The following is a 16503-nucleotide window of genomic DNA, read 5'->3' on the forward strand; positions in this document are numbered from 1 at the left end:
GATGAACTAGTAATACTTAACTCAAAAGACATCTCAAAGGTCATTATACTTTCTAGTTTAATAATAGTTTGTATTTATTGTTTTAGACTCCTTGTGTTATTTGACACAAGGGCATCGTCTTTATATCTGTTTCCATTTTAACAGTATTTTAAAAAGTAAAAGTGTCCCTCCACTCCACCCTTCAAAGTAAATATTTGTCAACTAGTGCAAACACTAGCAGTAATAACTACTTTAAAAAGTACACTTGTACTCTCAATGTAAAGAAATAAGAGGACCTTGTATAGCTCATTAGGAGTCTCCGAGAAAGCAACCCAACTAACTATATATAAACAAATTTCACTATGAGGAAAATATCTATCAGTAACTAGCATATGTTTTCTGTATTTAATCACATGCTTATTGATTTTACCTGTCGATTTAACTTTTTTAATGCTCATGTAAGCAAAACCAATTTCTATACCAAAGTAAAAATAAATAAATCCTTTAAAAATAGAATTCAATTTTATTCAACCCAATATATCTGAAGTGTATCCGTCTATCCGTAAAGTGATGCCAGTCTCTACGGAAACCGTATGTCAACAAAATAGAACAACAAGCAATTGATAGTTGGGTAAAAATTTAAGAGGACTGCTTCATTTCCAAATCAATGTGAGTCAATTTTACTTAATTTTTTAGTCGGTATATATTTGATCTAAATAAGACATTTAAGAAATGTTAACAAAGACTTATTGTAAATTGATTATTTTTTAAATCTACGGCATATTGAATTATTGAATTTATAACTGCTTATTTATATCTTTACAACGAAGTCAAGGACTTGTTTAAAAATCTGCTTACTAGAACAAAATAACAAATAAATAAAAGCATAAACCATGACCAGGTTATTGCAGTATAGATTATAATTAGTGATTATTAAGAAATTAAACATAACAGAGGGGAAAATATACTATATAATTATACTTAGTATTTCTTACTTAATAGTTTGCCGCCTCTTGAAAGAATATGTTTTTCGTTGATATCAAGTTTGTATTCCTATAAATTGAGTATAATGCTATTTGTTGTCTTCAATTAACCTGACAATGTCAGTGATTAATTTATTGTTGTTTGATTTACGTCCAGTGGCACATATTTCATGCATGTTCATGACGAAACACACCAGTAAATCCCTTATTATTATATGAAATGAACTATTTGAAAGAAACGAAATCGCTTCAAAATAAATGATATAATAACATGTCGCAAAGTTAATGGTTTTACGAATCATAAATTTAAGTTCAATAATTAAAGTAAGAAAAGAGCATTGCAATGTAAGATTACAACCTTTTTGAATTTAAACTAAGTTAGAATTAACTATTTAAAATAATCTCTGAGTTGAAAAGGGACATACGAATAGCTAATAATAGATTTTTTTTTCTCAGAACAGCTATAGCAGGCATAAAATCAAGAAAAATATTTATTTTTTGACTTTGTTTTATAATCGTATGCTTCTATCATTCAGATGTATAAGAGAAGGATGAAAGACAAGAGGGGAAAGCGCTCCCCACAAAGAAGGAGACGTAAAAATCATGAAAGAGATGCTAAATATTCCTCAAGTAACTGCAGAGTAGTATGTTATGGGCCACCTAAAGATAAAGTATGTGGTTGGGAAAGGAACAAAAGGCGGTGCAGACGTCGATCTGGATCACGTGGGCGCAACAGAAGCGGTAGTCGTCATAGGAGTGGAAGTCGTCACAGAAGTGGAAGTCGTAAGAGACGTGGAAGTCGTCACAGAAGTGGAAGTCGTAAGAGACATGGAAGTCGTCATAGAAGTGGAAGTCGTCACAGGAGTGGAAGTCGTCATAGAAGTGGAAGTCGTCACAGAAGTGGAAGTCGGGGCCGAAGAAGCAAAAGTCCACCTGAAAAAATACCAATAATAGACCAAAAACCCGTTGTACAAGATGAGGAAGGTACTAGCTGAATACAAATACAGTCAAACCTGTTTTAAGAGACCCTTTAAGGGAGAGCAAAAAAGTGGTCTCCTAAGACAAGTGTTTTTTTTTAGTACAGGTTAAATTTATATGAAATAACAACTACAGAGCCTGAGGGATATAAAATTAGTGGTCTTTTAACACGGGTTTTTGCTTAATACAGGTGGTCTCTTAAGCAGGTTTGACTGTATATTTTTTTTATCAAAAAGTAATGCAAGCGTTTGAATAATTAGTATATATTAAAAAAGAAGTTTCAGTTTGATTGCCAATCAGATAACTATCCACCAGAGACCAACTTACGTAGATGTTAGTAAGTAAGGACCACCACAGAGCCATCATCAACTATTCAAACACATATCACACAGCTAGCTTGCTTTCTTAACAACATCTATACTATGTATCGTACCTGTCGTTTTTTAACCGAGCAAACCAACTTTGATATTAGCAGGAAAATTAAAACAACCATTAAAAACCCGGTACAGTAGAACCTTTATCAACAATCCAGTCAATACGTGCCTTATTCATTTACGAATTATGATCTATAAAAGAAAATCTATAATCATAGTTCGGCGAATGTGTACTGATGACAAACACACAAAAGGGTAAGACAAACATACAGAAAACACCATTGAAACCTAGGCTTAATAAATTAATCTTAGCAAAGCAAAACCTAAGTTGAACTTAGTTGATCACCACTTTCTCCTTATTTTGTTTCACAGAGGAAGTCAACAAACGTTTCCATGTTCTTGGTATCGATTTCAACATTCCTCTCAACACCAAGAATCATCACACAGACAAATTCGAATGCACCGAGGAAAGAGTAAGAGAGGGCGATAGCAAAAAACTTCCAGCTGAGTTGGTTGTCCGTAGGGGTCAGTCCTTCACATTGACCATTACTTTTGACAGAGAATATGACAAGAAGGAGAACGATTTAGAGTTCTGTTTCACAACTGGTAAGCTTCTGAAAAAAATATTGATAGAATAGAAACGCTTCATGCAACCTACATATTTAGTGTATTTGGCATTGTATGTCCTCAATGGTCTTCAATTTTGTACTTTATTTGGTCTTTTTCTGTAACTTTTTCGATCGTCACTGATAAGTCTTGTGTAGACGAAACGTGCGTCTGTCGTACAAAGTTGTAAGCCTGGTATCTACGATGTGTTTAAAGCATTGAAATTATGTACCATTTTCAATTCACTCTCTGAAAGAGGTATTTAAAAAGGAGTCTGATTTTATTTCCCATTTAGTGTGGATATGGTGATAATGTACATGCTTAAATATTCGGACAGTATTGTATATATATAGAATGAAATTCAAAACAGTGTGGCTGTGGCCATTGATTGACACATTAAATTCATCCATTGACTGGGACAATTTACTTGAACGTTTGTCTGTAACGACCACTGTTCACGACGTACCTACGATAGACATTTAAACTGTGGGGTCACCAAAGGTTTCTTAACGCCTTTAATTGTAAAATAATTCGAAAAATTAATCGGGAATAACCTTTATGTTTTGATTTATATAATTGATATAAATCAAAACATCGCGTTATTTCTGATTAATTTTTCGAATTACTTTATTCAGGTGTTGAGAACCTTTGGTGACCCCATAGTTTAAGTGTCTTTAAAAAGTACATAGTGAGAAGTGGTCGTTACATACAAACGTTCACCTAAATTGTCCCAGTCAATGGATGAATTTAATGTGTCAATCAATGGCCACAGCCACACTGTTTTGAATTTCATTCTATAAATAACAGTAACGTGACGGGCTTTTTAATGATTAAGGAGCAAGACACAGAGCACCAATTATCGCCTTTCTACTTTCAAAGCTTTCTGTGTACTGATGGACGGGGCGCAAAACTAGGACAAGATCTACAAATTAGGTCAATACGTCGGATTTCATCAAATGAATTCCTTTAGGAAATTATTTTTGCGGCAATTATACAAGAGAGAATTTTAGATTGAAAAATTGATCAGTAGAATATGATATTAGAAATCTAAATCAACAGTCGATCCCTTAAAGGAGTTAAAGGAACTGCCCTTGAATAAAGACTTTTTTCAATTGTGTGTTTGCTATAAAATATACAGTAGATATTGATATCCTATAGATAGCAACAATGATACAAAATTAGAAAACAATAACATAAACACAATCATGATTTTTTTTTACCTTAATTTCTATAATAAAAAGAAAATACAGTAAACAAAAATAATCAGGATAGTATGATATTATCAATTCAACATAGCCAAAATCATCCGTCGATTTCTTTTAGGAAGTTTATCTTTCTGGATTTGATTTTTTTGTTGTTGGTTTTTTTTTAACGTTATTATCAATCTTTTATAGCTTAAAATGAAAGAAACTGTAAACAGAGGTTAATCAGAAAAAAAAATAAACATAAACAAGAAGATCTATACATGCATCTATAAAGAGTTAAGAGTAAAACACTTTTCTTAAAGAATGTTTTTTGCCATTTCTCTGGTTATTTATTAAGGGTATTTTTTTTTTGGGGGGGGGGGGGTTAAATAATAGTAGATAGCGTGCCGCTTTAAGCTAATCTTATTACAGTCCAGATTAAAGGTGTATATTCACTTTTTATCGATCGGGGAAGTGTTTCTCCTATTTCACAACAAAGATGGGAAGAAAGTTTTAATATAGAAATTAGTGACAAACAATGGAAAAATATTTATTCATTAGCTTTCAAATGTACTATAGAAAGCAAACTACAAGCTTTTCAATATAAATTACTACACAGAATAGTCTAACATAATTATCTTCTTGAAAAATATAAACTTTCCTTAACTAATGAATGTGCCAGTTGTAAAGAAACAGAAACTATAGAGCCTAAATTTTTTGAATGTACAGAAATAAAACAATTTTGGAGAGATTTTTCAAATTGGTGGTATTCAGTTTTTGGAGAAAAACTATTCTTGAATAAAGGCAGTGTCATTTTTGGTGTATTGAGTTCTGATAACTTAGTTCTAAATTATTGCATTCTACAGGCAAAATATTACATTTTATTATGTAAAGAACACACAACTAGACAGACTGTTCATATCTGTGCAAGCTTTTCTTAAATTTTTGAAAAGACGTCTGGAGATATTAGAATATTTATATATTTCTAAAGACAAACACGAGTCATTTGCCAACAGATGGGGGGAATTTATGAAAGCTATTTAATTAAATTTATTTTTTAATATTGTTATAGTAAACTATAATGTATTCCAAAGTATTCTTAAGACGTATCATATACTGAATATTCACACCACTATCTTGTAATTTTTTACTATGTCTTATTTGCATAATGTCAATAGTATAACAATGCCATACATGTCATGTCATTCACTTATGTATTGTAAAAATGTATGTATGCACTGTAGTTTGAACACCAAAAAGATCAATAAAAAAAAAAAGAAGAGCTATACATGTATCTATAAAGAGTTAAGAGTAAAACACTTTTCTTAAAGAATGTTTTTTGCCATTTCTCTGGTTATTTATAAAGGGTATTTTTTTTTGGGGGGGGGGAGGGGGGGGGGGGGGGGTAAATAATAGTAGATAGCGTGCCGCTTTAAGCTAATCTTATTACAGTCCAAATATATAAAAACAGAACATTAAATGATTTCATGCGCCCAAAGTGCAAAAATTCCTGTGCATAAATCAGTTTTTTAAAGAATAAATAAAAACCTACACAAAAATCAATACCAACAAGTTTGACCCTAACAATCAAAATTCCTAAACTGCACGAAAATAATGTTTTGATATTTGCAGTACATGTACTTATTTGTTTCAACAAATACAGATGCTATGTGGTATAATGATTAATGTTTTTCTTTAATTAAGGATCTAGACCGAAACCACCGAAAGGTACAGCTGTTGAATTCGATATGGATGAAAATGCCAATGGTACCGGTCATCATTCCGAATGGTATGCTAAGATGGTTGAGAAAAAAGGCAACACAATCAAAGTAGAGATTACACCTGCATGCAACTGCATCATTGGGGAATGGGAATTCTCTATTCTTACGTCATCGAAAATCCAAGCGGAAGATGACCCCTTGTTATTCAAGTATACAAGTGGCAGCGATATAACTATTTTATTGAATCCATGGTGTGAACGTAAGTAATAATTATATACTCCATATAAGTAGATAACCAGAAAAAGCAATTACAAAAATGTTGCGACGTAAGTTTAAGTTCAAGATCAAAATAAAAATTTCAAATTCAAAGATACATTTAATGTCAAGTAATTATACATATAACATATAACATATAAAACACGAAAACGCATATTGATGAAATTATAATAAAATTTAGAAAGTCGAAGGAAACGTAGTTATTTTTACATCTTTTGTTTCGTGTGGTTTGTTTTTGTGTTTTACAAACGAATAACTCCACGTTTATCTCTTTTAACAAAGCAATAACAATTATTGTGTTCAAGATTTTGTCTTTCTAAACGTTAACACTATTTTCTTCTGGTGCATCTGCTACAAGACTTCTTATACAGTTTGACGATACATTTTATGTAAATACTGATTTGAAAATGTTAAAAAATATAAAGTGTTGTACCTCATTTTACGCGTTATTTCAATCATAGTATCCATAATTAATAAAGCTTTGTCTATTATAGATGACGAATGCTACCTAGCAACAACCAGTCTGTTAAATGAATATGTTTTAAATGACACTGGAGCTGTTTTTCAAGGCAACTATAAACAAATCAACGCAAAAGTTTGGAACTTTGCGCAGGTATAATTTTGATTTGAAATACTTGTATAATAACATATTTATTGTATCAACTGCGTTAAAACGATGAAATACTCACAAAACGACATGGAAAAACAAATCAAGGTAACAAAAATAAAAAAAAAAAAAAATCAAATAAAAATTTGGGATTCCGGATGCGTGGACAGGGTAAGGGTCTCCTGCTATCCACCAACCACCTGACGATGGCATTCAAACTTTGTCATTATGTCACAATCGACAAGAGGATACATTGCGTATTTGCAGAACAGACGACTATCCTGATATAGCATGTCGCTAATGAGTTTTTTTAATCTGATTTTTAGCCTGTATATGTAAAAAGAGGGGAAAATACAAAGGAAGCAACCAAATACCAAAGCCAAAACAAAAATATCGCTAAAAAAACCAACTCAGTGGTCATGTGCGTACGAATTCAAAAGGATAGTTTGAAAGTTAAAAGTGATATATTATTTTTACGGAATTGTTCATATATATATGTGATATTATTTGTTTTGTTGTAGTTTGAAAATAAGGTTTTGGAGATAAGTTTGGACCTTTTACTGGAACATTTTGGTGGTCAGCCAACAATTGATATGAGCGACCCAATTAAGTTGTCAAGAGCTATTACAGAAGTCGTAAGTTTTAAATATGATATACCTTTGAGAAAAAAATGAAAAATTGTACAAGCATCGGGCATTCGGAAATCTCAGTAAACCTTTGTGAATCTATATATTGATGCTTCGTTCACTCATTGAAATACTTGACAAACGATCTACGTATAAAACAAAAGATAAAGTTAACCACAAAGTCATGTTTACTCCTGGTACATTCTGTATTTGCGCGTCCAAAGTCAGGAGCATTTTATTTACTGAGCGACAACCATTTGTTTCTGTATACCGTATGTTTTCCAATTCATTTTTATGCCCCACCTACGATAGTGGAGGGGCATTATGTTTTCTGGTCTGTGCGACCGTCCGTCCGTCCTTCCGTTCGTTCAGGTTAAAGTTTTTGGTCAAGGTAGTTTTTGATGAAGTTGAAGTCCAATCAACTTCAAACTTAGTACACATGACCCCTATGACATGATATTTCTAATTTAATTGCCAAATTAGACTTTTGGCCCCAATTTCACGGTCCACTGAACATAGAAAATGATAGTGCAAGTTTTAGGTTAAAGTTTGACAAATGATGATGATGATGAAGGTGACTTTTAACAACCTTCACTACCATGATGGTATTGCACGGTTGGCTCTTGCTTGAGCCTGTTTTTGGCATTTAAATAGTTCATTTTTTGCATAAGGTAATTAATATGATTTGTTGACAAATGTAAAAACAATTCAAACGAGAAAACTTACAGTCTGGTTTAAGTACAAAATAATAAATAACAAGAATGTGTCCATAGTACACGGATGCCCCACTCCCATTATCATTTTCTACGTTCAATGGACCGTGAAATTGGGATAAAAATATAATTTGGCATTTAAATTATAAAGATCATATCATAGGGAACATGTGTACTAAGTTTTAAGTTGATTGGACTTTAACTTCTTCAAAAACTACCTTGACCAACAACTTTAACCTGAAGCGGGACGAACGGACGGACCCACTGACTAGAAAACATTATGTCCCTCTACTATCGTAGGTGGGGCATAAAAAGTTTGTATGCATGCTAAAGATTTTATATTTTTGCTTTTTTATTTCTTTTATTTTACATTGATTGATTGATTTGCCTGTTTAATAATCCTTTCATATATTTACGATTTACGGTCCCTCGAGTAAAATTTAAAAAAGAAAGTATTTAATACTTTTATTCGACGTTCTTAGTCTGATTTACATAAAAGATAAGCTCCACTTAACGGATCATAATCATTTATATTCCTTTTGAAGGTAAATGCAAATGATGGTGGTGTTCTGATCGGAAATTGGAGTGGGAAATATGAGGATGGAATGTCACCAACCATGTGGTCTAGCAGTGAAAGTATTCTCAACAAATATGACGAAACAAAAGAGAGCGTAAAATACGGACAGTGTTGGGTTTTCTCAGCAATAACCACAACTGGTTAGTATGTCCGTTAGTTTGTTCGTATATTTCCTACAACACTACTCCCTATGTCATTTGTAAAACATTGATGAAAATCCATGCAAATTATTTTTTACACACTAAAATTAATGGCTCTTAATGTGTTTGGATGACTTCAAAATAGAATTTTACATTTTCTATTTGTATTTCAAATGCATAAGTAGTGTACGTAACTTCATTAAGAGAATTTATTGTATGTTTAAAAGCATTTAAACATAGTATTTGATACACAAGACGATAATGTTTCATTTATGTGAAATGTTGATTCATTATATTTCAGTATGTCGAGCACTAGGACTGCCGTGTCGGAGTGTAACAAACTTTAGTTCGGCCCACGACTCAGATGGGAGTGTAGCTATTGATGAAGAATATGAAAAAGATAAAAAGACTGGAAAACTTAAAAGACTTAAAACTGGCGATTCAGTATGGTTAGTTTCTTTGGCTTAGACAAACTTACACAGTAGGAACGTAATATATATATAAATTGGCTTACAACAGAAGAAAGCCTAAAATCTTGAAGGAAAAAAGCGGAGGACAAATCAAAATCAATCATTGACCTACGTAAAATGTTTAATTCATATGTATTGAAATGTTTTATTAATTTTGTCTAATTATATCTAGTCCAGTCCTTTCATTTAAAGTAACCAAACAAAGTGTTTGTAGCATTGAAATTGTCTCAGACTCTAAGATTGTTATGATACGGATGCTCAGGAAAATATCCCACAAACATAGTTAACCTTCTCAACTGTTCAGTGCTGAAGACAACTCTCTTGATTTACCGGTATTATTCCAGTCAACAGTCCATTCATTAACCGTCACTCAAACATTAAATTTGGTGATAATGAAGTATAATAACATTTTCGATTGCACATATATTGCTTTTTTACCAGGAATTTCCATGTATGGAATGAGTGTTGGATGACCCGAAATGATCTTGGGAACGGCTATGATGGTTGGCAAGTCATTGATGCAACACCACAAGAAGTTAGTGGAGGTAATTTTTATATATTCACTGTTAATTTGATTGCATACATTTGTACAATGCCGGTTACCAGAAATTGAAATTAGTAAAAAAGAATGATTTCCAGATTCTGATGCATTTATCATAAGAACAGATTTATTGTAACAATAATTTGAGATAGAATATGTGTTAAGACTACCAACATGTTGAACATTTTATTTTTATGTCCCATTTATGGGCATTATGTTTTCTGGTCTGTGCGTCCGTTCGTTCGTCCGTCCGTCTAGTCCCGCGTCATGTTAAAGTTTTTGGTCGAGGTAGTTTTTGATGAAGCTGAAGGCCAATCAACTTGAAACTTAGTAAACATGTTTTCTGTGATATGATCTTTCCAATTTTAAAGCAAAATTAGAGATTTCACGGTCCATTGAATATAGAAAATGATAGTGCGGATGGGGCATCCGTGTACTTGGGACACATTCTTGTTTCTTTGGAATTTCAATGTTTTACTTAAATCAATGCAGAGTTGTCGTCGTTTTCCAACAGGTGTTTACAGGTGTGGACCTGCTCCAGTTACTGCAATAAAGCGAGGAGAACTTGGTAGAATGCAGTATGACCTGCCATTTGTATTTGCTGAAGTAAACGCTGATGTTATTAAATGGGTTAAACTTTCATCATCGAAATGGGAAAAACTTGATGTAGACACATCTAGGTAGAGTATATATATATATATCTGTTTCGCTTGCTTAAATCGAGTGAGTTTAAATTGACAGTCTTTAAAAATACAGTAGTAATTCATTGGGGAAAGTTTCCTGGTTTTGCCTTATTGCATCTAGCTTTAAAAACTTGTGAGTGTTGATATAATTTCGATCAAATGAGATTTTGATATATGTATAGAATGTTTGTGGAGTATATTAACACGTTTATAAATAGGGCTATTGATCAACTCTAATTTGGCCACAAAAAACCTAGTTTATAAATTAACAGTTTTGACTTAAAGATAATATCCCAACTTTACATACAAGTTTAAAAAATATTTACAACACAACAGTAGTAAATGGTAGGACGATATTTCATCCTCACTTTTGATTTCAGAGTTGGTAAAAATATAAGTACGAAAGAGCCAGATGGTAAACCATACGATAAAAATCAGTCACTATTTCCATGGAATTGGGGTAAAGATGATGGACGTCTTGATATTACACATGAATATAAATACAAAGAAGGTACGTTTATAATTTATTTAGATTTTTTTTCAAATATTAGTCAAAAAAGAAAATTATAAGTATATTGCAAGACACAGAATATGAAACCGAATAAACCACTCACCATCCATGACGACTGCAAATATATAGGTATTGCAGAATATATTTATAGTTTTCTAAGTGGAGGAGTTTTTTGCTCAACGAAAAGTATACATCTCCCTACCTCTTTTTTCTTTTTCTTTCTTTCTTTCTATTAATTTGTTTTACATTTTGTCATATCGGGAATATTGTAGATCGTTATGCGATATCGATTTGGCTCATTGTTGAAGGTGCATACTGTGATCGATAATTGAAAACATCTACTTCATTGGTATTTGTTGGGTACATCATTTCCTTATTTCACATTGCATTGTATATTAGATACTGCAGGTATATACATCTATTTAGTTAGAGTTGTCCCCCATTTCACATTGAATTTACTCCGGAAAGAATAATATATTCATCGTAGAATTGAGGTTAATCAATGGTAAACGTTGCATATGACAGAACAAGAGAGTAGCAAAGCATATTTTTATTTTTTAATTCCACTGAAGTATGGTTAGTTGATTGTTGATTTTACTTAATGTCCAAACAAAGAACTGTAAAATTTGAATTTTATCTGTTATAAAATAAGGAAATGAATCATTGCTAACAAGCCCATATCATTCCCTAACACATAAATGTCTTACAAATGCGAATCAACTATCTGTCTTATGCTGTTGACAAGTAAAATGGTAAATAAATATGTGTTGTGTAAACAGGAACTTTAGAAGAACGGCTAGCAGTGCAAAATGCTGGTAAAGCATCGAAGAAAGTACGACAAGTTGACGAAGCTGAACATATGGTAATTTAAACAAGAAGTTATATCAAAGAATATGTATTTTAGATTTTACATTTCTAACCTTATGATAACAAAATGGAATTCAAGAAAAAAAAATCGCTATTAACTTATCCAGTATGGTTTTACATAGTATTCACCGTTGTAAAATTCTATACATAATTATGTTAAAGTTTACTTTGTTCAATACGTAGTATATCATATAGTTATTAAAGGTACCAGGCTTATGATTTAATAATTCAGTCGCGCATTTCGTCTGCATATAACTCATCAGTGACTCTCAGATCAAAATAGTTTGCAAGCCAAACAAGTACTACATTGAAGAGCATTGATGACCCAAAATTCCCAAATGTTGTGCAAATTACGTCTGAGGTTACCTTTGCTTTGGTTAAGAAAATCATTAATATTTCGAATATTTAATACTAACATAAAATTTATAAAAATGACCATATAATTGATATTCATGTCAACACCGAATTCAAAGTGCAGACTACATATCAGATTTACCTTGTGTACCGTGTTTACTTGAAAATTTAAACAGGATAACAGATGTGTCGTGTTTTGTGATAGGATATCTGTAAATTGTATGCAAACTGCCGAAATAAATAGTACGTTTTCAGTCCACACAATTAGGACACAAATAACACTTAAAATTAACAGGATGTGGTGATGGATATTGTTGGTAATGACGGTATTTTACTTGGAAGCAATTTTGACGTGGAGGTCAAAGTAAAAAACCAATCCAAAGATCATAAAGTACGGACCATCACGGTCCTGGATATAGGTGTAGAACCAAAGCTCTATACTGGTGAAACTGGTGACGAATTTGCTGAAAAGCGGTACAATGACATCCGATTGAAATATGAAGAAGGTATTTCATTTGGTAGCTCCTTTTAAATTTACTCGTATGTTGTATATTTTACATATAAAAGTGCAAAACAATAAAAAAAAAAAAAAAAAAAAAAAAAAATGGCAATAAATTTGAGGAGATGTTTATGATGAAGTGTACACTTTCCTGTAAACCCAACGTTTTAAGATTTTCAGTCAATCATGGTTGTCACAAGATACGCCATTTTCAGCATAGTTATTCATTTAGTCATGAAAAATAATTTCCATACTTCCTGCTTTAATATAGGAATCATTAAGTATATTTTATTATAGCTTGATATCATTTGTGATTTGGAACGATATATGTAATAAATAAAACTCCAATAGTTTTTGAAGATATCTTAATCTGATGTTATAAATATTTTTAGTTCTTGTAAAAGCGACCTGTTCTTGATATATGTATAAATGTATGATGTTCGACAACGCTATGGTTTCTTTTGAAATAAACATCACAATTATGAAAGTTCAGTCATATAATTTACCCCAATATATGAATTAAGAAACTAGTGTACCAATTTTGAATTGACATAGTTGAATTTAATAAATGGATGAGTGGACGTTTTTTTAGAGGAAACATTTAAGTTTACACTGAAACCCGATGACTATCTAGACCATCTCGAAGAGCAATATATGATGAATATAACTGCTACGGCTCAAGTCAAAGAGACTGGTAAAGTACACATCAAAGAGGAGGACTACAGACTTAGGAGACCAGATATAGAAGTTGAGGTAATAATAAACGAAGTAACATTTGCGAAATAAAATATTTGTTAATATACAAGAAAGTCTTGTACACACAAAAATATTAAACTATGATAAGAATACAAACTATAAGCATGCTAAAGTTACAATAAAATGTAAGCATTGTATTTGTTGAATTTATATTACAAAGAAGGTAACGTTTACTGGTCAAATTTTGAAGGTAACGACATTTTCAATGATTGAGTAACACACAAGAGATAATTCTTACAATGGAGATATACGAAATCTATTTTAAGAGAAATAGTTGACATAATATGTACTTAATTTTACTTTTACTAAAAAACATTAAATGTATTTTAGGCTCCAAAGTCTGGAAAAAGATATAAACCGTTTGAAATAAACGTGTCTCTGAAAAACCCGTTATCTAAACCAATGACGAAATGTGTTGTTCATGTTGAAGCTAACGGTATAGTGAACGTAGAGGAAAAAATCAGGTAAACTTGAACAAACGTATTTGTCAATTATTGTTGGATCTACACCGGTTCTTACCATTGTGATATCTTGATAAACCACACAGTGATTATCACTGCTTTACCTATTTTCCATTCATCATTATAACAGTATCTATGCACTCTTGAAAGTTACATGTTTCATTAATTTCCTCGTAATTAATGAAACATTTAACTTTCAAGAGTGCATAGATACCGTAACTATCATGTTGTTGTTGTCGAATCTTTATATATTAATAGATTTATCATTGAACAGCCTTGATAAAGGATCTGCCGAAGAGACAACAATCACCAAAGACCACGGGTCTTCAACGCAGTGAAAAAATACCCCAACCAGGAACAGGCTTAAGCTAGCCCCCTCTAAACAATAATGTATACTTGTTCATTGATATGGAAACACAATAAACTCCAAATCTTATTAATAAATCAAGATTACAATAACAAACAATACTAAAAAAGGCTGAAGATCATGATTTGGAGCAGGCGCAAATTTCGGGCGTGGCTTCACATGTTTTGTGTGAACTAAAACTTCCACCTTTACCTTCAGTCAATGTAGAATAAACAAACACACAGAAATAAGTGCAGTCAGTGAGTTTTGGTATCCGTATATTCAATAGAAGGCTCTAACATGTCTAAGACTGGCATTCAGAATATAATTCGGCATCCAATATAAGTACATTTTGTATATTGCTTTAACAAGGACACTGTTTTACTTCATTTAAATTTACATTTTTCAAAAAATCATATCTGAATGACAAAGAAAACTTTCAACTGTCTTTCTGTGACATGTTTTATCTAAGCTTCCCTTTTAGTAAATTATTTACCGTAGATTATTTTCTTTTATCGATGTTCGTCCTTGGGTTATAAATAGTCAAAAGCGTCAAACTAATTAAATAAATGGACAGCATCAAGCCCTTTTTTAAACGAAAGTGGAAATTGTACCAAAATTTGAGTTCATCTAATTGTATGATGCAAAAATATATTTCTCTTTGTAACATTCAGTCACAGATACATTTCAACAAGGTCCTTGTGTTTGATTAACTAATCCGAGATGTTAAACAAAACGTAGACTTTTTAACGAATGATTGGCAACAAAAGCCTTATTTGCGATAAACGTTGCTATTTTACACATAGACAATAGTTATTGCATCAGCATGTATGGGGTCTAACATGCCTCTTCCAGGAGAAGCAACTAAATTCTGCACCAAGTGCCTAAACATACCACCCATGACGGCTATGATTTATCAATTATGCATATTCTATACACCTGTGTCTATATATGAGTGTATTTCACATTTGTTCTTGTTTAGTTATATTTCATTTCATGTTCTAGCGACATTCCTGCAAATTCAACATGGAAGCACTCAATTACAATAAAGGCCAAAAGATATGGAAGAATAACCATGAACGTCACTCTGGATTGTGTGGAGATCAAAGATATTACTGGCTATGCAAATATTGAAATTGAGCCATAAAAATGAAAATTGTATTTTAAAGTTAGAACAATTGTTTTATTTATATTTAATGTAGTTGCATTTTATAGAAAAATAAAAACAAACTTGCTTTTAATATAAAACAATGTAGTTATTTCTTATATAAGCCGTAGTCTTCCGCTTTGATATGAGAACCATGCAATGCTCAATTCACACTGGGATCAATAATATTTGAAAATTGACATGATAGAAAGATGTATGAATAAAATTATATTAGCACAACTTATACATAAGTTTTATACTTATATTATTTACAGAGTTTACAATTATAGCAGTAGTCGGAATAAAGAATGATGAGTGAATAATTTGCTCTATCATTTAACTAAACAAATTGCAATTTTTTTTCAACCTTACTTATATAGCAGCAATGCACTTAATCAGATAGTTGTTGTTTTTTTTTTAAATTATATCATTTTGTTGTCATTATTTATATGAACTGTTAGTATTTTTTATTAATCAGATAGTTTTCTTTTATACTGATATCCTTTTGTTATATGACTTGTTAGTATTTTCATTACATATTGTTAATGTTATATGTTTAGATTAAAACTGTGGTCTCCAATGCAAATGTTGTGTTTTCCTTAATGATGACCATGGTAAATATGCTATCGGTATGACATTATTATAATTAGTTATCAAAGGTACCAGGATTATAATATAATACGTCAGACCCGCGTTTCGTCTATACAAGATTCACCAGTGACGCTCAGGTCAAAATAGTTATAAAGCCAAACAAGTACAAAGTTGAAGAGCATTGAGGACCACAAATTCCAAAAAGTTGTGCCAAATACGATTAAGATAATCTATTCCTGGGATAAGAACATCCTTAGTTTTGAAAATTTCAAAGTTTTGTAAACAGGAAATTTATAAAAGAATATGACCATATCATTGATATTTATGTCAACACCAACAAGTGCTGACTTCTGGGCTGGTTATACCCTCGGGAAAAAACGTCCACCAGCAGTGGCATCGACCAAGTGGTGTAAATAGTTATCAGGATTATAATATGATACGCAAGACGTGCGTTTCGTCTACACAAGTCTCATCATTGACGATCAGATCAAAATAGTTATAAAGCCAAACAAA

At 31.9% G+C, this 16503-nt stretch overlaps 1 protein-coding gene across 1 annotated transcript; it reads left to right on the top strand.

The window, feature by feature from the left end:
* The first annotated feature begins 327 nt into the window (after positions 1 to 327).
* LOC139524142 (annulin-like) lies at positions 328 to 15985 on the top strand. Its single transcript, XM_071318744.1, has 16 exons — positions 328 to 648; positions 1499 to 1946; positions 2687 to 2920; positions 5809 to 6084; positions 6596 to 6714; positions 7230 to 7343; positions 8593 to 8764; positions 9066 to 9213; positions 9676 to 9779; positions 10290 to 10455; positions 10839 to 10969; positions 11749 to 11831; positions 12486 to 12696; positions 13282 to 13442; positions 13776 to 13909; positions 15258 to 15985. The coding sequence occupies exons 2-16, from the start codon at positions 1499 to 1501 to the stop codon at positions 15397 to 15399; spliced, it is 2643 nt and encodes an 880-aa protein (XP_071174845.1). The 5' UTR covers positions 328 to 648; the 3' UTR covers positions 15400 to 15985.
* The last annotated feature ends 518 nt before the right edge of the window (positions 15986 to 16503 follow it).

The sequence above is a fragment of the Mytilus edulis genome, chromosome 5, assembly GCF_963676685.1.
Source record: "Mytilus edulis chromosome 5, xbMytEdul2.2, whole genome shotgun sequence".
NCBI lineage: Eukaryota > Metazoa > Mollusca > Bivalvia > Mytilida > Mytilidae > Mytilus > Mytilus edulis.

Coding starts and splice junctions, on each gene's coding strand:
- LOC139524142 (XM_071318744.1), top strand. CDS start 1,499: ATGTATAAGAGAAGGATGAAAGACAAGAGGGGAAAGCGCTCCCCACAA. Junction 8,765..9,065: donor CTCAGCAATAACCACAACTG/GTTAGTATGTCC, acceptor ATTATATTTCAG/TATGTCGAGCACTAGGACTG. Junction 9,780..10,289: donor ACCACAAGAAGTTAGTGGAG/GTAATTTTTATA, acceptor GTTTTCCAACAG/GTGTTTACAGGTGTGGACCT.